The 24,139-nt window shown below is 37.1% G+C and overlaps 1 protein-coding gene across 3 annotated transcripts in view; it reads left to right on the plus strand.

Annotated features, from left to right (window-relative positions):
- Positions 1–24,139, plus strand: part of LOC109083514 (partitioning defective 3 homolog) — a 90,425-nt gene that overhangs the window by 25,628 nt on the left and 40,658 nt on the right. For 2 of the 3 annotated variants that reach the window (XM_042778417.1, XM_042778422.1), the window contains exons 2-12: positions 2,193–2,294; positions 12,347–12,530; positions 12,628–12,809; positions 14,315–14,458; positions 18,019–18,098; positions 18,701–18,784; positions 19,467–19,592; positions 20,294–20,679; positions 22,498–22,637; positions 22,746–22,874; positions 23,423–23,458. In XM_042778417.1, coding sequence (XP_042634351.1) covers positions 2,193–2,294; positions 12,347–12,530; positions 12,628–12,809; positions 14,315–14,458; positions 18,019–18,098; positions 18,701–18,784; positions 19,467–19,592; positions 20,294–20,679; positions 22,498–22,637; positions 22,746–22,874; positions 23,423–23,458 — 1,593 coding nt within the window. The remainder of the gene's footprint in view (positions 1–2,192; positions 2,295–12,346; positions 12,531–12,627; positions 12,810–14,314; positions 14,459–18,018; positions 18,099–18,700; positions 18,785–19,466; positions 19,593–20,293; positions 20,680–22,497; positions 22,638–22,745; positions 22,875–23,422; positions 23,459–24,139) is intronic. The other variant, XM_042778421.1, reaches the window with a different exon arrangement.

A 24,139-nucleotide genomic window follows, 5' to 3' on the forward strand; every position in this document is an offset into this window, starting at 1 on the left:
TTACTGAACGCGTCCTCGTTTAGGAATATTTGTTTCTGAACTGAGAGGAAGAAAGGAATGAAGAGGAGACAGAAAGGGACTTTAACTTGGTCTGGTTTCTTTTGTGTGAGGAGAAAGACAGATTGTGACGGTTAGAGATGTGGAAGCATCACTTCTCTCTGCAGAAGAGACTCAGGGAGGAAAAGGGCGGAGCTAAGCAGGTAGAGTCAGCGCTGATTGGTTCATTACTGTGGTATATTGTGACATCATGACTTTGTTTGGCCTGCAAAATCAAGCAGTTACTTATTCACTGCTTTGAGTGATGAAACTCAAATGGGTTTTAAATAAATTTATTAGAGTTGATTGCAGGTAGGGCTGGGCGATATATCTAACGATATGATCATGCGCACCTAGTCAGTAAATCTGGTTCCTTGATTACCGCTAAATCGCCATCACCTGCTTTCAAATGGAGCGGCATTTAATAGACAAATCCCTATACAACTGAAAAGCTACGCAATATCGCGTTCATTATCCCAGATGAATCGCCTTCGATAATCAACGCGATATTGCGTACCTTGTCAGTGATCTACGGCTCTGTATATTAAATGCCGCTCCATTTGAAAGCAGGTGATGGCGATTTAGCGGTAATCAAGGAACCAGATTTACTGACTAGATGCGCATGATCATATCGTTAGATATATCGCCCAGCCCTAATTGCAGGTTTTCAAACCCCCTAAACTTTGGCACATAGCACCTGTACAGTTTATGCTGCACAGATACAGTTGTCTTTTCTAAGCAGCTAAAGGACCTCATAAAATCATATTTGGGTGTTCTGTGGCTAGTTATGCTTTGAGGTCAAGCAGATATTAATATAAAATTCTTAATATAAAAACTCTTGATGATGTTTAAGATTCATCCAACATAACAAAGATTTTTGTCCAATAAATAAAAGATATTAATATGTATACATTTTACGTTTTTAAATTCATTGTATTCATTTTTACCTTTTAATTTTTGATATTAGTATAATTAGTATTGGTTTAATTTGCATAATATGCAACAAATAAGTAATATTTAATATAATATGTTAATAATAATAATCATAGTAATTATTATTATTATTATGATTACTACTGATTGTAGAATTGTAATATTATTTCTATAAAATATTATATTAAATGTGGCTTAATCGTTGTATATTAAACATTATTATTATTGACGGATTATAATTCTATTAATAATAGTCTCTAATGTTCTGGTCATTCCTACAGATATATGGTTTGGGTATAATAATAATAATAATAATAATAATAATAATTACTATTATTATTAGTAGTAATAGTTTTTAGGATTATTATTTCTGTAAAATATATTAAATATTACTTATTGTATATTAAACATTATTATTTTTATTAGATATTATATAAAATATTACACAGTCATTTTAGACTGTTTTATTACTGTGATGATTATTTATTCTTGTTATTTATTTATTTATTTTTATACAGGCCCCTGTCTGGATTTCAGTTTTGATTGACAGATGTTGCTGTCCCATACTTCAGTTCACATTCTCCATGTGACTTTGACCTACAGTGTATCTGTGTTGTCTGCACTGATTCTGTGTGTGTGTGCGTGTGTGTGTGTGTGTGCGTGTGTGGTGTTCTGTCTTCCTGGTGGGTGTCATGCTGAGTTGTAATGACCTGTGTGTGTGTGTGTGTGTGTGTGTGTGTGTGTGTGTGTGTGTGTGTGTGGTCCTGTCTGGGTGATGGTCTAGATTCAGGTGCATTATTCTGATTAGTTAAACCCTCATTATGTGTGTGTGCTCTTCCTCATTGATTAGAATGTCCTGAGTCTGTGTGTGTTTGTGTGTGTGTGTGTACTGAGGACACAAATGTGTATAATGACATGGGTACTACAACGTAAACATGGTTTATGAGGACACTTCCCGTGTCCCCGTAAAACTAAATGCTTAAACATGAAATTCAAAATTTGCCAGTAGTTTTACGTAACGGATCGGTTTAGGAGTAGGGTGATAGAAAACACATTTTGTTTGTACAGTATAAAAACCATAACGTCTATGGAGAGTCTCTGTAAACCACAAATGCAAATGTGTGTGTGTTTGTTTAAGGTCCTGCTGTGGTAGAGTGTTTTTGCTTAAGCTAAAAGTCAAACAAAAGGTCACCATGTCGTCTCTGTGTGTCTCTTTCTCTCAGGGTGAAGAGTACTGGGTTCAGGTGTACCGGCTGGAACACGGTGATGGAGGAATTCTTGACCTGGATGATGTTCTGTGTGATGTGGCCGATGACAAAGACAGAGTGAGACATGCATTCTGTCATTCAAACACACACTCACACACTGCTAGCATTCTCTTCTAAAACGGGCAGTGCTCCTGTGTGTTGCTTTAGTAGTATATATTTTAGTTACAGGTATCAGATGACTGTTGTCTCCCAATAACCATGACCTAGTTTGAGGACGGACTCACACACACACAGACACACACACACACTGCTCTGATCTCTAGTGTTTCCTTCTGCTTAGGCATCAGTAGATCTGTAGAAACTCCACAGGTTTCCACAGAATTCCAGCCTCTGTCGTTCATAAAATTCTACACATTCCCCTGCTTTTGATTGTTTGTTTTTCAGGTATTTGAGATCATTTGCTAATGCCTTCAGCTACCAATTAGACAGCTACCAATAGTATTTAAATAGTATAGTATCTTTTATTATTATTATTATTTTATTTTTTTAATTGATCACATCTTTCGATATTGGGTACTTAATTTTACATTATAATTTCTAATATTTTTAGTTACAAAATGTTTAACATGAACATAATTACTGGCTTATTGGTATCGAGCAGAATGTTAATATTAGTGCATCTCTAATTAGTAGTATTGTACATTCAAAGTCTTAAAAGTAAACAGTTGTGAATATTTAAAGAGCAAAAATGAATGAATGAATGATTAAAATGGCAATAAGAGATTTTAGTTTTCTGCAGGGTAACTCTGCCCCCCTCTGGTCAAACAAAGGCAGTGCGCTCTCTTCTTCACTTTGCAACATGCTGCTGCTGACCCAGAACAGATGATATCGGCTTACCAAGACCACAGACACTTTGCTAGAATGTAGTTGTGTGTTTGATGTGGTGGGTGTGTCTGGGTGTGTGCGTGTTATTTTAGTTCTCTGTGTGAAATAATCTGTGCCTGAGGGAGCGTGTGAGATCATACCACCAGAGTTACGCTCACACATTTATAGCTGATAGTGTCTAGTTTTACCTTAAAAAGATGATGCCTTCTATCAGCCAGTGATTACGTTACATCCTGGTATCTCACACAGTTTTACTAAAAGATTCAGGCTGCACCTGTGGTCACAGGAAACACTGTCCACAAACAGGAAGTGTTACAATACTGCTTTAGTGAGGTTTGGGGTGACTCATTTAACCTACAATAACACAACAGCACAGAAACTCACACATGTATTTTAAACTCTCTGCACAAATGTGGACTGTCTAATATTAATGGTCCATACACAGTTTTGTAATCGTCTGTGATAAACCAACGAACACAATCACACAAACACAAAAAAAAAAAACACACACACACAAACACTATCACTTATTAGCAGGGTTATTATAGTTTTGTATTCTCAATGTACTTTTTAATATTTTTTTACTTGTCCTTTCTTTTTATTTAAATTTTCCTTAGCTTTTGCTTAGTGTCCTTTTTTTAGTCTATTTGGTTTTTAGTTTGATTTAGTTTATAGTTTTTTTTATAGAATATTTATTCTACATTTTAGTTTAAGTATTTTAGGGTATTTTAGTAAATTAATGCATATAATTGAAATGTTTTGTGTTAATTTAAATATTTAATCCATATAATTCAAATATGTTTTAGTTGTAATATATATATATATATATATATATATATATATATATATATATATAATATATTATATATATATATATATATATATATATTTCTTTCAATATTTTAGTTTTTTTAAATTGAATTTTATATGTAGATTTTCTTCTGCATTCTATATTTTAGTTTTAGTATTTTAAGCTATCTTAGTAAGTTTATGCATTAACAGGTGTGTGTGGTATACTCAAAACTTAACCCAAACTAGTTGCATTAATTTCTGTTTTATTATGCTTTATATCTTTATAATTTAGAGTCCTTAAGACTTATATTAGTTTCAGTTTTTCCAATTTCACTACCCTTCAAAGGTTTGAGGCCAGATTTTTATTTATTTAAAAAAAAATAATAATAATATTTATTCAGTAATTATGCATATATTGATCAAAAGTGACAGTAAAGAACTCAAGAATCTTCAAAGAATCCTGAAAAAGAAATGCTAAAAACAGAAAAATATTAACCAGCACAACCATTTTCATATTTGATGATGATAATAATAAGAAACTAAGGAATATGAATAAATTGCATTTTAAAATAAATATTATATATATTATTTTAAATTGTATTATTTCACAATATCAGGCTACTCTTTCTTACAGTGTTTGATCATAAATGCAGTTTTTGTGAGTTTAAGGTACTTCTTTCAGAAACATAAAAATAAAAAAGAAAGTGTACTGACCCCAAATTTTTTGAATGTTGTTATTTGAAACTGAAGAACAAGTCTAAAATTATTTTCTCTGAGAATCAAACATTTTTAGGCCACCACAAAATAATAAATAAATTAATTAATAAAAAAATAAAAATAGAGGACAGTAGAGGGCGCCAGAGATTCAGCTGTGATTTCTCAGACATGTATCACCTCCCCCCCCCCACACTTTTTTCTTATCTCCATGGCTTGTCTTAATGAACAATGAAACTGCTTATGTTTGGTCCTCTGTCAGGTATTGAGCAACACAAAGTTCTTTTATGTTTTGTTTTTTTACTCGACCCCCTTCTGTGATAACTTCCTTTATCCTCTACTGGACAGGAAGCAGTCGCCGGTTATAAACAGGACGTTAAAGCATCTAAACGTGCTGCTTCCGGTCAGACGTTGTATGTGTGAACGTCTTGTTTGTGTGGATGTTTTTCTAAAGGCTTGAGGAAGTATGTGAGTTGTGGCGTCTTAACAGGAAGTGTCTGTGAATTGGTGCTGCAGGCAGTGTTGTGTTCGGTTCTGATCACATGATCTGGAGCGTGCGTGTATGAACATGCAGCGTGTGACCAAGGTTGCCCCTGCCGCCAGTGGCTAGTTAATCATCGCATAGATGTGTTATAATTGAAGTGCTGTAAGATGTGTTGGCGTCTTAAACACACACTCGTTTCCATTAGCAACAGGCCTCATGAGGGATTGAAGCAATGAGCCAGAGAGGCTGTTTACTCTCAGTGACTGGTTTTATGTGGGTTAAGGGGTGTTGTTAGGCCCATTCTGCAACTATAAAACCCTTAAGGATGGGGTCTTGGGGAGGTGGGGGTTGTTGTGCATTAAATTGTGCAAATAAAAATGACATTTTATGGCTCATATCCACATTAAAGGGATATTTCACACACAAATGAAAATTACCCCATGATTTACCCTCAAGCCATTCTAGGTGGGATATTATTAACGTCCTGGATCTTCCAGGCTTTATAATGGCAGTGAATGGGGGTCGAGATTTTGAAGCCCAAAAAAGTGAGTGAATCATGGTGGTAATTTTCATCCCTTTATAAAGGGATAGTTCACCCAAAAATGAAAATCCTGTCATCATTTACTCACCCTAAAGATGTTTCAAACCTGTATGAATTTCTTTCTTTGGTTGAACACAAAAGAAGATATTTTGTAACCAAAAATTTGTTGGTAGCCATTGACTTCTATCTATTAGTTTCCATACTATGAAAGTCAGTGGCTACCTTCGGTTCGGTTACCAACATTCTTCAAAATATCTTATGATCCACAAAAGAAAGTTAGTAATACAGGTCAGAAATGAGATGAGGGTAAGTAAATGATGAAAAAAATAAAATAAAATTGGGTGAACTATCCCTTTAAGGCCATCTCTATGCTAGCACACTCTTAAATTTTGACAACATTTAACAGATAGATACGCGTTTAAAATTTGGATTGAGTATATATATATATATATATATATATATATATATATATATATATATATATATAATACACACACACACAAAAATTATTGGGTCACATGTCTTATTTAAAGTATTCAGTCAGACCTATTTCCCAGGTCTGTGGTGAAATCAAGCAGCTAACCAATGCAGTCTGCTTTTACAAACATTTGTGGAAAACATGGGGCATTCTGAGCTCAGTGAATTCAGTACTTGCAAAGATATTCCGTGGGTCAACTACACAGTGTGGTTATTGAAAAGTGGAAGTGTTTAGGAACAGAAGCAACTCAGACACAAAGTGAAAGGCCATGTTAAGTCACAGAGCATGGTCACCAAGTGCAGAGGCACATGGTGTGTAAAAATCACCAACAGTTTGCTGATTCTTTAGCTGTAGAGTTCCAAACTTCCACTGGCATTAATCTCAGCACAAAAACTGTGCAACGGGAGCTTTCATGGAATGGGTTTACATGGCCAAGCAGCTGTATGCAAGCCTCACATCAGCAAGTATAATGCCAAGTGTCGGATGGAGTGGTCTAAAGCATGCCACCACCAGACTCTGGCGCAGTTGGAAACTTATGCGGTGGAGTGATGAATCATGCCCTTCTCTCTTTGGCCGCCCTGATGAGAGAGTCCATGACCTCAACCTCATTTGAAACCTTGAATGAACTGAAATGATGATTGCGAGTCAGGACTTATCATCCAACATCAGTTGCTTGACCTCAACTGCTGTACTGGATGACTGGGCCAAAAAAATTCCCATGGAACCACTCCAAATCTCTTGTGGTAATGTAACTTATATGATACCCGATACTACTTCGATGACCCATTGCATTAACCTGAATCTGAAGGGGACACTCCTGTGTAGGTGTGCTGGCTGGTACAACCCAAAAAGCTGTGGGTGTTATTTGAAACTGAAGAACAAGTCTAAAATTAGTTTTCTCTGAGAATCAACATTGTTGTGTTTAGGGCCACCAGCAATATATAAGAGTACAATTAAAGGGTGTAATAAAAAAATATAAAATAGAGGACAGTAGAGGGCGCCAGAGCGATTTCAGCTGTGATTTCTCAGACATGTATCACCCTCCCCCCCCCCACACTTTTTTCTTTATCTCCAATGGCTTGTCTAATGAACAAGGAAACTGCTTATGTCTGGGTCCTCTGTCAGGTATTGAGCAATGCAAAGCTCTTTTATGTATACTCTACCCCCTTCTGTGACAACGTCCTCTATCCTCTACTGGACAGGAAGCGTCATCGGTTATAAACAGGACGTTAAAGAATCTAAACGTGCTGCTTCTGGTCAGACAATGTACGTGTGGACGTCTTGTTTGTGTGGATGTTTTCCTCAAGGCTTGAGGAAGTGTGTGAGTGGTGGCATCTTAACAGGAAGTGTCTGTGAATTGGTGCTGCAGGCAGTGTTGTGTTCGGTTCTGATCACATTGATCTGGAGCGTGCGTGTATGAACATGCAGCGTGTGACCAAGAAGTTGCCCCTGCCGCCAGTGGCTAGTTAACTCATCGCATAGATGTGTTATAATTGAAGTGCTGTAAGATGTGTTGGCGTCTTAAACACACACGTCGTTTTTCCATTAGCAACAGGCCTCATGAGGGATTGAAGCAATGAGCCAGAGAGGCTGTTTACTCTCAGTGACTGGTTTTTATGTGGGTTAAGGGGGTGTTGTTAGGCCCAATTCTGCAACTATAAAACCCTTAAGGATGGGGTCTTGGGGAGGTGGGGGGTTGTTTGTGCATTAAATTGTGCAAATAAAAATGACATTTTTATGGCTCATATCCACATTAAAGGGATATTTCATCACACAAAAATGAAAATTACCCCATGATTTACCCTCAAGCCATTCTAGGTGGGATATTATTAACGTCCTGGATCTTCCAGGCTTTATAATGGCAGTGAATGGGGGTCGAGATTTTGAAGCCCAAAAAAGTGAGTGAATCATGGGGTAATTTTCATCCCTTATAAAGGGATAGTTCACCCAAAAATGAAAATCCTGTCATCATTTACTCACCCTAAAGATGTTTCAAACCTGTATGAATTTCTTTCTTTGGTTGAACACAAAAGAAGATATTTTGTAACCAAAAATTTGTTGGTAGCCATTGACTTCTATAGTTTCCATACTATGAAAGTCAGTGGCTACCTTCGGTTCGGTTACCAACATTCTTCAAAATATCTTATGATCCACAAAAGAAAGTTAGTAATACAGGTCAGAAATGAGATGAGGGTAAGTAAAATGATGAAAAAAATAAAATAAATTGGGTGAACTATCCCTTTAAGGCCATCTCTATGCTAGCACACTCTTAAATTTTGACAACATTTAACAGATAGATACGCGTTTAAAAATTTGGATTGAGTATATATATATATATATATATATATATATATATATATATATATATATATATATACACACACACAAAATTATTGGGTCACATGTCTTATTTAAAGTATTCAGTCAGACCTATTTCCCAGGTCTGTGGTGAAATCAAGCAGCTAACCATGCAGTCTGCTTTTACAAACATTTGTGGAAAACATGGGTCATTCTGAGCTCAGTGAATTCAGTACTTGCAAGATATTCCGTGGTCAACTACAAGTGGTGTTATTGAAAAGTGGAAGTGTTTAGGAACAGAAGCAACTCAGACACAAAGTGAAAGGCCATGTTAAGTCACAGAGCATGGTCACCAAGTGCAGAGGCACATGGTGTGTAAAAATCACCAACAGTTTGCTGATTCTTTAGCTGTAGAGTTCCAAACTTCCACTGGCATTAATATCAGCACAAAAACTGTGCAACGGGAGCTTCATGGAATGGGTTTACATGGCCAAGCAGCTGTATGCAAGCCTCACATCAGCAAGTATAATGCCAAGTGTCGGATGGAGTGGTCTAAAGCATGCCACCACCAGACTCTGGAGCAGTGGAAACTTATGCTGTGGAGTGATGAATCATGCTTCTCTCTTTGGCCGCCTGATGAGAGAGTCCTGACCTCAACCTCATTGAAAACCTTGAATGAACTGAAATGGTGATTGCGAGTCAGGACTTATCATCCAACATCAGTGCTTGACCTCAAATGCTGTACTGGATGAATGGGCAAAAATTCCCATGGAAACACTCCAAAATCTTGTGGTAATGTATATATGATACCCACTACTTCGATACCCATTGCATTAACCTGAATCTGAAGGGACACTCCTGTGTAGGTGTGCTGGCTGTTTTACAACAGCTTTGAAAATTGTTCATCCAAACAGATTTTACAGCTATAACTGTCCAGCTGAAGATGAACCGTGGTCTCCTCTCATTTGGTCGGGTTCAGGCTCATATGTGACCCTGGACCACAAAACCAGTTTTAAGTTGGTATATTTGGGGTATGTTTGTAGCAATAGACAAAAATGCATTGTGTGGGTTAAAATTATAGATTTTTCTTTTATGCCAAAATTCATTAGGATATTAAGTAAAGAACATGTTCCATGAAGATATTTTATAAATTTCCTACCGTAAATATATCAAAACTTCATATTTGATTAATAATATGCAGTGCTAAGTCCTTCATTTGGACATCTTTAAAGGTGCTTTTCTAAATATTTTGGATTTTTTTGCACCCTCAGATTCCAGATTTTCAAATAGTTGTATCCCTGCCAAATATTGTCCTATCCTAACAAACCATACATCGTTGGAAAACTTATTTATTTCAGCTTTCAGATGATGTATAAATCTCTATTTTGAAAAATTTACACTTAAGACTGGTTTTGTGGTCTAGGGTCACATATGGTCAGTTTTGTGTAAACGAGGCTATAGGGCAGAGCGTGTGTGTCTGAGTAAGATGGGTCCAACATTTTGTGAAGCTTAAAGATCATATCCTTTTAAAGAGAGGAAATTAGTAGCCTCACAGGAAGTATATAAATGTTCTCCTGGGAGCTTCCTGTCAGCACACAAACCTCTCTTGACCTCCAGTGTGTGTGAAGATGTGTTTGTAAGATGTGATTTGTGTTGTTGGGTCAGTGAGTTCTTGTTTTTAGAGTCATTGTGAAACACATGGAGGGATTTCTCAATGCCGCTGGTGCACGTTTAGCTGTAATGCTACTGTGTGTGTGTATATTTCCAGTAATACATGAGGTGTTATGTTTGTTTAGGTAACCAGTAAAGAATTACTCAACCCTATGAAGAACAGCACTGCAGTGTTATTTGTAATGCTCATTGAGTTCATTGAGGTTTGGATTATTTGAAGCAGCAAGAAACACACACATGCATACACTCAAAGTTTAATTTTCCAAATCATTATTCCTGTCTTCAGTGTCACATGATCCTTCAGAAATCTTTCTAATATGTTGATTTGGTGCTCAAGAAACATTTCTTATTATTATCATCAATTATTTACAATCATTGAAAACAGTTGTGCTGCTTAATGTTTTTATAGAAACCCTGGTACTTTTTTCATCATTTTTTGTTGAATAGAAAATTCAAAAGAGCAGAATTTATTTGAAACAGAACTCTTCAGTAGCAGTTTAAATATCTCACTTTTGAACAATTTAATGTGCCCTTGATTAATACAATTATTAATTTAAGTCTAACTGACCCTAATTTTTTTTTTTATTATTGCAGGAGATTATAACAGATGACACGGATGAAGTCAGCAAGCCGAAACGTTTGTCATCTGTTTTTATCTCCTGCAATAATAAAAAGAATTGTAGAGTGCAGACCGTGAGTAACGTTTGATATAAGAGACAGATATCTGCACCTATAAAATCTGGGAGAGCGCAGTAAGTGTTGTGATTGACGTCTAACTGAAAGCCTCACTGCTCCTATATTTCTAGCAATGCAAAGTTTTAAGCATGTGTAATGTACGAACACCCTCTAATAGTTGCGTAAATGTCCGTTCCCATGAGTGTGTTTCCAGAAGTGTCATGTTTGAGATAATCCAGACTGCTCTTCTCAGAAAAATTATATACAAAACAGACATCACCACTCTTTTTCTGACAGACATTAGCAATCATCTTGAATAAATGCAGAAGGGTCACACACACACACACATTTTAGAATCTGATTTCCTAGATTCAAGATTGTGGATTTCAAAACACCCTCACAAAACTTTTCCCTGTGTATTCTGGGTAATGTGCCCTTCAGCAGCACCTCCATCAGTCAGTCCAAGCCTCGAATGCACTGGGTGGGTCCAGCCATTTCAACCCACCCACTGAACCAGTGCCTCAAGTGTTATCATTCATGTTGACACACACACACACACGCATAATTGAGACCAAATTTTCACTTTGTAGCATGAGATGTTGCCTTCTGTCCCAAATACACTAGTGTCTTGAGGGACACCGTGACGTGAGTGTCCTGCTGTAAATGAGGACACCTCACACACACTGAAGCTCTCCACAGACTTCATAAAGCTGCATGACTCCTCCTCGTACTCAGGAATAACCACGTTTCTGAGTTACTAAGTACATGACTTTTTTTTGTCTTTTATGGTTGTTGGGATTAATCAGATGGAACATCATGACACCAAAGAGTCCCAAAATAATAGTTTCAAATCAGACCTTACAATATGCATTTTGGCTAATGATAAAGTTCTCAATTTTAATATCTATTTTAATATATTTTAAAATGTAATTTATTGCTATGATGGCAAAGCTGAATTTTCAGCATCATTACTCCAGTCTTCAGTTTCACAAGAAAAAACATAAAAAAAAAAAATATTCAGATTTGGTCATTAAGAAACATTCCTTCTTCTTATCAATGTTGAAAACAGTTGCGTTGCTTAATGTTTTTGTGGAAACTGTAAATCCCCCCCCCTCCCTCCAAGATAATTTAATGAATAGAAATGATTTGAAATATATATTGTTTATATTAAACCCCCCCCCCCCCCCAACACTGTACAATGTACCAAATCTACATATTCTAATTTTTAAAAATATCATATTATTTTGATAGATATCATTAACAAAAAAGAAGTAGATTAATATATGATTGAACGATTTAAAACAATAAAAAATGTTCTTCATTGTTGGTGATAAGGGAAATATTAACTATTGATACCAAACTGATCCTGATTTTTTTTTTTTTTTTTTTTTTTATAATTACATATTTTACTTTGCAAAAAGGAACTTTGCAACAAACTAGAAATTATATAGCTATGACAGGCTGGAAAACAATGACATTTCAAAAGCCATTTTTGCAATTTTGACCAAACCTCATCCATGTTAGCCAGCTAGACAGAATTATTTTGGTCACAAATCAGCAGAAGGGCCACCCTACTACTGTTTCACTCTCCTTCTTTCTCATTTTTTTTTCACTGTGTTTTCTCTTTGCAGTTGGTGGCAGTGTTTGATGAACAGGAGCCTCATGTCGGAGGTGACGGCACCAGCGCGAGCTCCACAGGCACACAGTCGCCGGAGCTCTTCTCTGGAGAGCCGTCCACCTCCACCCCACTGTCTGCCTTCCAGCCGTACCTGCCCCACAGCGAGATAGAGGTCACCACATCCACACTTCGAACCAGTAAGAGATACTCAAAGAGACTCTCATAATGTAGAATATGCCTTTTAAAGTTAAAATGGCCTTTTGTGTCACTCATTGGTCTCTCTGTTCCTCACAGACATGCCTTTGCATGTTCGTCGCAGTAGCGATCCGGCATTGTTGAACCTGACAGCGATGTCGTTCTCTGAGCCTGGTTCGCAAACCGAAGAGCCTTCCAGAAAAAATCCCACACGCTGGTCTACAACCGCCGGCTTCCTGAAACCACGTTTCTCCTCTGGCACCAACAGTCTGGAGAGGAAGGTATGAAGCTGCTGCCAAGCTCCAAAGCGAACATAACTGACTACTCTGAAAAATGACAATTCTGTCATCATTTACTCACGCTGATGACTTTCATTCTTCTTAAAATTAGATATTTTGGGGAAAAAAGTGCTTAATTGTACACATTTTGACCAAACAGTTGAAACATTCTTCAAAATATCATCTTTTATGTTCCAGAGAAAAAATTCATACAGATGTGTAGTAACATGAGGGTTAGTAAATAATGACAGAATTGTCATTTTTGGTGGACTAATCACCTTCTCTGATGCTTTTTGAGTGCAGTAGTTGGGTTCAGGAAGTAAAAATTACGTAATTTTTCTCCATGGGGAAATAGATTTTTAAACCTATGTAAGACTGACCTGTTGTGAGTTCTGAGGTTGTTAATCAATGGCTATGCTTTTGTTAAAGACACCAATTTGCATTATTTTAATACATTTTTAAATAAGTAACAAATTGCAAAATAAAAGATCTCATAATTGAGCCTGTCTTAATACGCTTTTTTTCCCATATATATGCATGTTTCCAATAAACTTAAAATGTTCTTCCTATATATCAACTTTAAACTGATAACTTTTACTATTCCTCCGTTGTTTTTTATTTGGATTAAAACATTCGTAATATTTGATGGGATTGTAGTTTTCCCTCATTAAAGCCATTAAGTACACAGTCTTGTCTTTTGTCTGATTTTCAAATACTTTTTTGCTTCAGATAAAAGTTTGTAATGGTGTAATTGACATTGTAGCTGGTTGGTTTGATTCATGGCTTATAACTCTTTAAACAAAGACTTTTCGGAAAATGAATGGAAAAATACTTCCGAAACCAATGCCATGGTGAAAGTGGGCTGACACTATTGCACACTATTAATGTTGCTGTATGCTGTATTGCTGTTTAGAGGCAATCGGCTTCCTGCTGGTGTCATTTTTTTTCAGATCATATCCGATAAATCTCATCTTTAGAGGCAGAGGTCACATCCTCCTTCATGACATCTCTATGAATATTTACTGTCATTTCTGCAGGGTTCACAACCCAGCGTCTCACAAACAGAAAGAGCTCTATAAACAAGCCATGTGATGCCATAGAATGTTGTGCTTAAATTTATTGTATGCATGTGTGCAAGTTCATTTAATGCGTCTGCTTATGTGACCATCATTTCTCTGTCTGTTCTCCTTCTAGCAGAGTAATGCTTATGTCAATGCTAGTCATAAAGCTCTCCAGACAATGAGTTATGGATTTTGCTTGCTCGCTCACACTCTCTCTCTTCTCGGGTTATTTCTTTGTAGTGTGAGGCTTTGATTTACAGCTTTTTCTTATCCAGCAGTACAGCGTCCTCATAGACCAAGAATAATTTTTTCTTTTACTGGTATATTTTAAATTGTAATCTGACGGTCTATGTACATGTGAATCATCCTTATCATTTTACTACAGTGTACTAAGTAGGCAATAAACAGAAAGTTAATGTTGTAAGAATATAATTTTTCTCTCCTCAGGGCCGAGGTGTCGACACATATCGTAGTCTTCCTCGTGATGCAGGGCAGCGGTCCAATCAGAAAGAGTTTCAGCGTGAGAAGGCCCGTTCCTCACTCAGCGCCAATCATCCCATGGTGGACCGCTGGCTGGAGCGACAGGAACAGGTTGGTACTGAACCATCATTATATTTTGTCATTTATAAATCAGTACGACTAAATTGCAGCCATACCGTAACATTTGATAAACACAGTTTTATTTCTATTAATTGTGCAACCCTAATGTTAAGGGTCATGTTTCTTAAGAAATCAACATTTCAAAACTTTCTGCCAAGTACAGAAAGAGCATTTATTGAAACCAGGCTGTAAAAAATTAATTTGTGAATGTCCAAATTTTTTTTGATTTTATATGGATAAGTGCAAAAAGTGAATGTCAGTGATGCCTACTGGGACATTAGATACTTGGTTAGGCCAATCATGGTTGGGTAATCAGTGGAAAGCTGGATAAATCCTATTATTGCTAAACACCAGAGAAAATAGCAGTAAAATGTGTGAAAGTGCATCAAACTTGGCAGTTTCTGGCTTCATGTGGTGCCTGCTGCTCTCCATTTCCTTCAGAAAGATCCCAGTGTTAGGAAAGAACGGCTTAGTCATGTCTAATTCTTTAAAAAGTTAGTGTGCACATTTCAGCGCAGATTGTTTCATGAATATGTCACAATGTCATGCAGTCTTTGTAAAAAGGCTGTTATTAAAGGACGAAACAGTTAAAAACTATATTGGACTTGACAGCAAAACCACAGTCAGACAGCAGATCAAAGCATTGCTGTTCATTTGAAATGTAAAAGGAATGTTTCTTAAAGGCACAGTACACTGATTCTTGAGACAGGAGAAAACATGTCCCACTTTATTTAAATTGGTAATTTTTCCACATGTTAATCAGAGATGATCACTAGTGTGTTTTTATCACAAATGTACAATTTCATTTGATTGTCTGTTTCTGTTTATTTTAACAAAAAACTGGCATTAGAGTATGAGTCTTTACCCCAAAACTACCTGTAGCTCAATGCTTTATATGCATTAAAAAATATGCTTAAAATGTATACTAAAAAAAAAAAAAAAAGGAAATATAAATATTCTTAAAATCTTTTATTAAAGAAACATGCCTCGACTTGTACTATTGTACTGTTTGAAAGAAAGATTTGTGAATGAGGTCTGAATAATGCTTAGAATCTGTGTGCATTTGTGTTATATTGTGTTATATTTTCTTGATTGGAACTGAAGTATAGTGCAAGCACTGTTGCATTCAGTATGTAGAGAGAGAAGAGATGTGTGGTGTATCAGAGAGTAGATCCAGGGAGAGAGGGTCGGTGTGGAGGAAGGGAGTGTGTGTCTGTAATTAATCATAAAGGTAAAACAGCGATTATAAATCACTCTCAGCTTTAGACTGCTAATGAGATAAGACTATATATAGATCTCTCTGGTTTTCTCTCCAGTAGGTGCTGCTGTAGGTCAGTTGTATCTCAGTAATCAGTTTTTCTCTTCAGTATTTCCTTACACTGATGTACACATTCACTTTGTGTTAGTCTAGTGAGTGTTGAGGTGATAGATGGACATACGGATAGACTGATAGACTAACGGATGTGTAGGTAAGACAGACAGACAGGGGTAGGCGTGTAGATGGATGGATAGACCGTAAATGGAAAGTTGGGTAGATAGATGGATAAGTAGATGTATTTGTATATGAATAGACGGATGGGTAGATAGATAGGAGTAACGCTCGAACATAAACTAATAATTGACTGAATTAGGACGAGGTCTTTATATTGTGAATATGTATTTGTCCCATCAGGCTTTGCTAATGGAAGCATAAATGAATGCGCAGCTTCAGTGAGGGAGACAATATGCATTCAATAGAAACAGACTGCTCTGGATCTGAGTTCTTATGCTGTTAGTCATTTCAGTTTAGGAGAATCCCAGAAAAATACTTGGCTACTCAGTCACTGTGGAAAAAAATCACTGTCTGCAATATGTGTTTTGCCAGGAGAAAGGTTTGGATCAAATCCGAGCAGGACATTGGCTTGGCAACAGTCTCTGATCAATCCAAGTGTGTTGGATGTTGTCAGAAGGCCAGCGGTGTCCGACTCGTATAGTTATGCTGTCAAACACACACACTCTTTTGTCATATTAGACAGCTGTTATATAAGATGGGATGGTTATGTCTGCAGTAAAGCGTGTATTGTGTATCACAGCTATTTTCTTCACTTCCTTCCATTGTGTTTTCCCTCTGTATTACACTTTTGAAAACCCTTGGTCACAGAGGAAAAGTGTGATTGACCAACTGCCCTAGATAGAGAGAGATGGAGAGACGTATAAAGCACAGGGGTAATAGAAAGACAACATCGGAAATACTAAATAAAACACTGAGAGAAACAGCTTTTTCTGTTAATTTTTTGTTTCCAAATATTTTTTCACATTTCTTTACTTTGTTTTTTTTTCTTTTATTTTTTTTCAATTCTTTTTTTTCTCTTTTCTTTTTTGTATTTTTCCCTTTTTCTTGTACTTTTATTTTTTATTTTCTTTTTAAATTCTTTTTTTTCTCTTTTCTTTTTTTGTATTTTTCCCTTTTTCTTGTACTTTAATTTTTTTTTCTTCTTTTTTTATTTTCTTCTAGTTCTCTTTTTTCAATTATTTCTTCATTCTTTTCGTATTGGATTTTCCTTTTTTCATTTTTTCTCTTTATTTTTTTCTCTTTTTTCCTAAGCTGTTTCTCTTTCTTTTCTTTTTTTGTTTTATTTTTTATTTTATTTTTTCTTATAATTTTACCTTTTTTTATTTTTCTTGTTTTCTTTTCCTTTTTTTATTTTCTTCCTTTTTGTTCACAATCACTGCTCCATTGAGCTGAATAATGCATGTAACTGTCTCCGGTCCAGTGTTGTGTTTGGACCTAGAGTTATGTGTGTGTGTATCGTTTTTTCTTTTTCCAATTGCAGATTGTACCATAGTATTAGAAACAAAATAGTGACATAAGATAAAAACTACTTTCAAAGTCATACAGAGTGTGTATGCGAGAACATTAAAGTGGTGTCATGGCAGCAGAACATGAACCTGTTGGTTACTGAAACTTCAATGAGTGTGTGTTTCTATCCCGGTGGGGACTTAAACCTGAATACACACTGACTCATGGGGACTCGTGTCATGATTTAGAAGTATTCTTCCCCATTGGGACCTACATTGACCTAAAGCAAGCTTCTAAATCTTACAGAATGAGTTTTTTTGAGAATGTACAAATGCAGAAAGTTTTCTGTAAGGGGTAGGTTTTGGTGTAGGGTTAGTGTAGGGCGATAAATAGGGTTTGTACATGGAGAGTTCCCACAAGGATAGTAAACCAGACGTGTGTGTGTGTGTGTTTGTCATTGGTAGTATGGTGCTACTCAGATAATCAAGTGACACAGTAGTGAGCGTGAGCTCTTGTGTACCTCTCACCTGATCTGTGGTATATCAGGTGAAACATCTCCTGTACAAACGGAGAATGAATTCCTTCAAACTTTTTAAAAAAAATAAGAACTTCATATCTCCCTGCAGAAGTCCTCACCCAGCTCCTTTCATGTTATCTATGCACTGTGTTTCTTTTGTTATTTATTGATGTTACATCAATGTCAAATATATTTCTGGAAGGGTTTGTTTGAGTGTAGTGCATTGTGGGTTAAGCAGTTTTCTTCTTGTTGCAGGATGAGGAGGAGAACGGTAGGATAGAGCCAGTGGGACGTGCAGATACATGTTTAGAGCACATGGGAGTGAGATCTCTTGAGTAAGTGTCTCTCTCACACACACACACACACACACACACACACATACACACACAGACCCACACACGCTCTGACTGGCAGCAGCGCTGATATTATCTCGTATTTTATACGAATCTCTCCTTCATGCTGTCAGTTTGATTTGCAGGTAATAAAACATTTTGACTCTTTTGAGTTTTATTGTAAAATGACTTTTTTTTGTTCAAACGCTGAGATCAGATTGAAATGTTTTGGATTAATTTCTCATAAACTGTCCTCTATAATCTTGGTCGAGTCTTTCACAGTTCTGTCTGACACTTTCAAGATGCGGTGGCATTGATGCCAAAATGAGAGTTTTTTGTTGTGAGTCTTTGACAAACTTAACTAAAATGCAAGTTCACATTTTAGGACATATTTTGTAACTTGAGTCTATATAGATGCATGAACAGCATTTAACTTTGTATGCATAAGGTGCAGTTTGTGTGACAGCATCACAGCATTCTGACTCTTTGCATGTTCTGACTCCATCCTTCTGTTTGATTCCACCTTGATGGAGTTTTACAGAGAACTGCATGCTTCTTTACTCTCTCTGATGGTTTCTCTTCTTTTTTTTGCCTCGGTCCTCCAGTGATATTGTGAAATTGGTGGAAGTGTCCAATGACGGAGGTCCACTTGGTATCCATGTAGTGCCTTTCAGCGGACGAGACCGCAGGTAACATCCACCAAACTCCATTATCAAATCTATAAATGGGCCAAAATTAAAATAAAATAAATGGTTTTTAACTTGGGGAAACTCAACCACTGAACATAAACCTTGCTCAAGATCACCATCTCTCAAAACAAAAGAAAAAATGATGTTGTGCATGTTTGCCTGAATTCTTCTTTTTGCATATGTAATCGTATATTAATTAATGTAATATTCATTTTATTATATTTTTTGGTCACTGGCATATTCTGAACTCAGCAAGAGCTCTGAAAGTCTCTCTTGTGCATCACCTGATGTTCTGCGTGTCCACTTCAGAGAGTCCTCTGCAGAGAGTGCATAAGAGTTTTTCTAGAAGAGATAGAGTATCTAAACAGCATCTGCATGCGAGTGTTCACCAGGCAGACTAATCGAGCTAAAAGCCACTTTATATCTTTGTGATCATCATCTCTCTCCGGGCTGCGAGCTGCAGCAACAGGACGTAGAGTTATAAAGTTGGAGAACGTTATTTATCTTGAGGAATTAGCTTTTGTTCAGAAGTGCTTCATGATGCTGCATTAGGTTCAGTTTCTTTCAATTCGATATCAGTCAAATTAATGTTTCATTTCAAATGGAGGATGTTTATGACTAAATAAATAATAAATCTCATAGTCTCAGGCTTAGATGAAGTGTTTGTGTGTGTGTGCTGCAGGACGTTGGGTCTGCTGGTGAAGCGTTTGGAGCGTGGAGGGAAGGCTGACGTCCAGGGTTTGTTTCAGGAGAATGACTGCATCGTTCGGATCAACAATGGAGATCTGCGGAATGTCCGATTTGAGCAGTAAGACCTGACCTCTGACCTCTGATGTGTACAGAGTGCTTGTCGTCCCTTTAACTCCTTACTCTTCATTTCATCTATTCTTTCGCTCTGCTCGTTCATTTGTTTTTCCATATGTTCATCCATCCATTCATCCTTTAATTCTGTCCCATCATCATTTGTTCACCCATCCGTTCATCCAGCCACCCATTTACGTTCATCCATCCATTCAACATTTACTTTAATCTATAAATCCTCATCCATCCATCCATTGACGTTCATCCACACATCCATTCAGCCATCCATCCATCCATTCGTTCATCTATCCATCCATCCATCCTTTTATCCTTTTGTTCATCCGTCAATCCATATCTGTTCATCTATCAGTCCCATTTATCCATAAATCCATTCATCCAGATGTCCATCCATTCATTCATCAAGCTGTTCATCCATTCATCCATTTGTTCTTCCGTTCGTTCATCCAGTTGTCCATCCATTCGTTTATCTATTCATCCATCTGTCCATCCATTAATTCATTCATGGGTCCATCCTTCCATCCTCATCTGTTCTTCCATTAATTTCATTCATTTGTACATCCATTCATTCTTCCATCCTTCCACCTATTCATCCATCTCCTTTTCCTGTGGCTCAGTGGTAGAGCTGAAAATTAATTGTAATTGTATTAATCCATAAACCTAAATGTTTGTGTTTTTGTATGTTCTCAGAGCTCAGAACATGTTTCGTCAGGCAATGCATTCTCCTGTCATCCTGTTCCACGTGGTGCCGACCACCATGAGATCCCAGTATGAGCAGATATCCTATAATGAACACAACCCCAGAGTGAACATTGACCTTTCTGGACGTTTCAGCCCTGACTGCCTCACCAATGACCCGGTCGGCCTGGATCACGCTGCTCACCGATTGGCGCAGCACATGCCACACCCATCGAATAACCACTTGGATACCAGCTCTCCCATCCATCATCCTGTTGGCTCATCAGGGAAACCTCCATCAGGTCACGCCTCCTCTCCCCAAAGAGGATTAAGCCCCGCCCCCACAACTGGCTTTACCAAGAAGGTTGGGCGGAGACTTGGAATCCAGCTTAGAAAAGGTATCAGTAAAAACGTCCTGTTGCTTTTTATAAATTATTAATAAGTGGCAGTCACTTGATGAAAAACTGCTCGTTATGCTGGTTGATTACTGCATATACGTATTAATATTTGCTGAGAAAAGCTCAAGATGAAGATGAATTTAAAACATTTTATTATTGTTGTAGACAATAAAATGATTGAAGAGGCATTACAATTTTAACACATTTTTATATAATTAATTGTACTAAAATAATAAATATTATTTTATTGTAATATTTTATTGTAGGTTAGTTTTCCTGTCTTGATAACTAAATTATGTTTGTTTGTTGTTTTTATTAAAATGATTTAATATGCAAATAAGTTATGCCCTGTTTATGATTAAGGCTGTGCTAATGAACCAGATGCCTATTCCTGAGCATATTTCCCATCCTGCAGAGTCTGCTGTACTGATTCAGCTGGGAGAATGTTGCTCTGTTATCTGCCAACAGCTCCTTCCTGTGTGTGTGTGTGTGTGTGTGTGTGTGTGTGTGTGTGTGTGTGTGTGTGTGTGTGTGTGTGTGTGTGTGTGTGTGTGTGTGTTTCCCTGCTGTAAAGATGTGGGATGTGAAATGATTGACAACCGCTGGCACAAGTCTTGGCACCTGTGTGTGAACAGGTGGCCCAGTGGGTGCACGGGGTGGCGGCGGGGTTACGGAGCAGCGGTGCAGGGAGCGTTGCTAGGCAGCGCTGCATGTCAGTGTGATGTGTTTCCATATGGCTGTCTGATTCTCTCAGTGTTTCATTGGACCCAAGTCACACACACACAGGAAAACTTGCAGGGTTCTTTTTGAAAAGTGTGACTGAACTCCACCTGTGAGGCCACTTTCTCACTCTCTATCTCTCTCTCACGCTCAGGGGCTGTTGTCTCAGTCTTCTCACAGAGTCTCCAATTTCTGTACCTCAGAAGGTTTAAGCCCAGCCTGTTGGGTTGATAGGTCATGACTTTGTGACCCCTGTAGTCCAGGTGGCTTCTGTTCCAGTCCTGTAGTCTCCATCAACAGGCTGTAGCCTGATGGTTCTCTGAGCCACAAGCTTCTGATGTCACTCACATGCAAACAGAGAAATCTGACACAGAAAGCAGACTCAAAACTGTGTGGGATAAAGACTAGAGAGCTAAATTAATGCATTTAAACTGCAGACCTTTCAAATGTACTTTAATTTCATTATGTATGACACTGAATATAATGTAGTAGAACAGTACAGATTCACAGTGGCACTTAATATAATATAATAGAGGTGATACGTTAATAAAAAAAAAATCTACATTTAATGTTTTCAAAACATAATATTTTGATAATATAACGAAATACATTTTTAAAAATGTATTAAGCATTTTTTGTGCCTAAAATGTTCTCGCTTTGTCAACCACTTTACAAATTAAGGAATTTAATTGTTAAATTAATTTCTTTCTTTTTTTTCGAAATCAAAAGCAGTTTTTAATTTAGTTTTAATTTTTGACCTCAGTTTGATGTTTGCGTTACAAGTTGTGAATCATTGATCATTTAACAAGCAATTGACATATGAAAGTAGACACCTCAGAATTTATTTATTTGTATTTATTTTAAAATTAATTATTAATTTAATGTATTTATTAATTTTTTTATTTTATTTTATGTTTTTTTCCCCATCAAGTGGCATCACACACACAGGCATGTATAATGCGGCATTAAATCAGTGAATTGCCACATACAGCTATTTAACAGGGTAATCATACAGCTTGTTTCTCAGGTTGAAATGGATAGGTGTATGTATGCATCCTTAGGTCTGTCTTTTAACTGTGTTCTCTCTGTGTCTGTCAGGGCCTGAAGGTCTGGGGTTCAGCATCACATCAAGAGATGTCCCTCTTGGAGGCTCCGCCCCTATTTACGTGAAAAACATTCTGCCAAGAGGAGCTGCCATACAGGACGGGAGACTGAAAGCAGGCGATAGATTGCTAGAGGTAAAAAGGAAATAAAAACAGCTTTATTATATTTTTTAATAATAAAACAATTATAACTGAATAAAGTCTAAATATAGACACAAACGAGTGATTTTGTGGTTGGCACAGGTAAATGGGGTGGATCTTAATGGGCGTGGTCAGGAGGAGGTGGTTTCTCTGCTGAGGGCGACGCCCATGGGCGGGACCGTGAGTCTTCTGGTACTGAGACAGGAAGAGTCCATTCTACCCAGAGAGATGGTAAGGGACTGTCTCTGTGTGTGTGTGTGTGTGTGTTTGTGTGTGTGTGTGTGTGTGTGAGAGAGAGAGAGTTTCGAGGTGTGAAATCCTCCTGCTAATGTCTTCATAAAACTGTCCATCACTATATCGCACAGCTTCTCTGACGTTTAGAGTCTCATCACGTGGTGTGTTTGAGTCAAGGTTAAGTTTTGCGATTTCACATGTTCTCCACACTATTTGCATATCAATGAGAGCTCTATAAAGAGGACTATTTTTATTTGATTATTTCAGCTCGCTTTTTTAGACCATTTTCATTTGTATTTTTCTTTACTGGTGTTTTAAAAACATCATTGTTTTGCCTTTTTAGTTTGAGAAGGGTCAATTCAGGTAAATTGGGTCAATTTTCCCATTCATATTAAAGGCAAAAAGCCAATTGAACGAAGATATTAAACCCAGTTTGAGTGATCTTAAGAACCATCTTTGGTTGCACTGTGTGCATGTTTGTTTTTAGCATTTAGGGTTTTCATTTGCAGTATTACCATAGTCCTCTCCTTCCTCACTCTCTTTAGAACACAGAACCAGCAATGCAGAACACAAGAGAATGGGTAAGAACTGCACACACACCTTCACAGCTGCTCTACATCTGTACATGAGAAGAACTGTTAACACATAGGTTCATTGCAGTTTTTGTCATGCAAAGTATGTGCATGCATCTCTGATGTTCTTTAATGATCCTGATCCAGCACTTAGAGATGATGTGGCTGAGTAAATTACTTCATTTTCAGTCATTTATGGATTATAAATGACTAATTAATCTGACTCACTCTCTCTGTATCTCAATCCGTATCTTTTTCTGTCTTTGTGCTGTATTAAAATACTTCATGTTGCTGTGATTTTCTCAGTAAATTATTCATTATTATTTCATACTCATCTGGTTATGATTATTACTGTAAATCTAATCACTGTTATTTGAGTTATGGAGTTTTTTTGACTTGATGCGCACCTTGCATTCGAACATTTGAGCAGAAGCTGTTGCACTTTAGAAACACTGTGAGAGTGTGAAAGGTCATTGTGAGCCCATCCTGTCTCTCTCTTCTTTGTCTGTTTTCCTCTTTCTGTCTCTCGCCGCTGTTTGTACATTAAAACCTCTCAAGTCTGATAAGATCTGCTTTAACAGTGGCGGTGCAGAGTGCAGGAGAGAACTAGATGAAAGCCATCCATTTCCTTCTGAACACAAGTTTGTGTGTGTGTGTGTGTGTGTGTGTGTGTGTGTGTGTGTGTGTGTG

This window comes from Cyprinus carpio, chromosome A2 (genome assembly GCF_018340385.1).
Source record: "Cyprinus carpio isolate SPL01 chromosome A2, ASM1834038v1, whole genome shotgun sequence".
Classification (NCBI taxonomy): domain Eukaryota; kingdom Metazoa; phylum Chordata; class Actinopteri; order Cypriniformes; family Cyprinidae; genus Cyprinus; species Cyprinus carpio.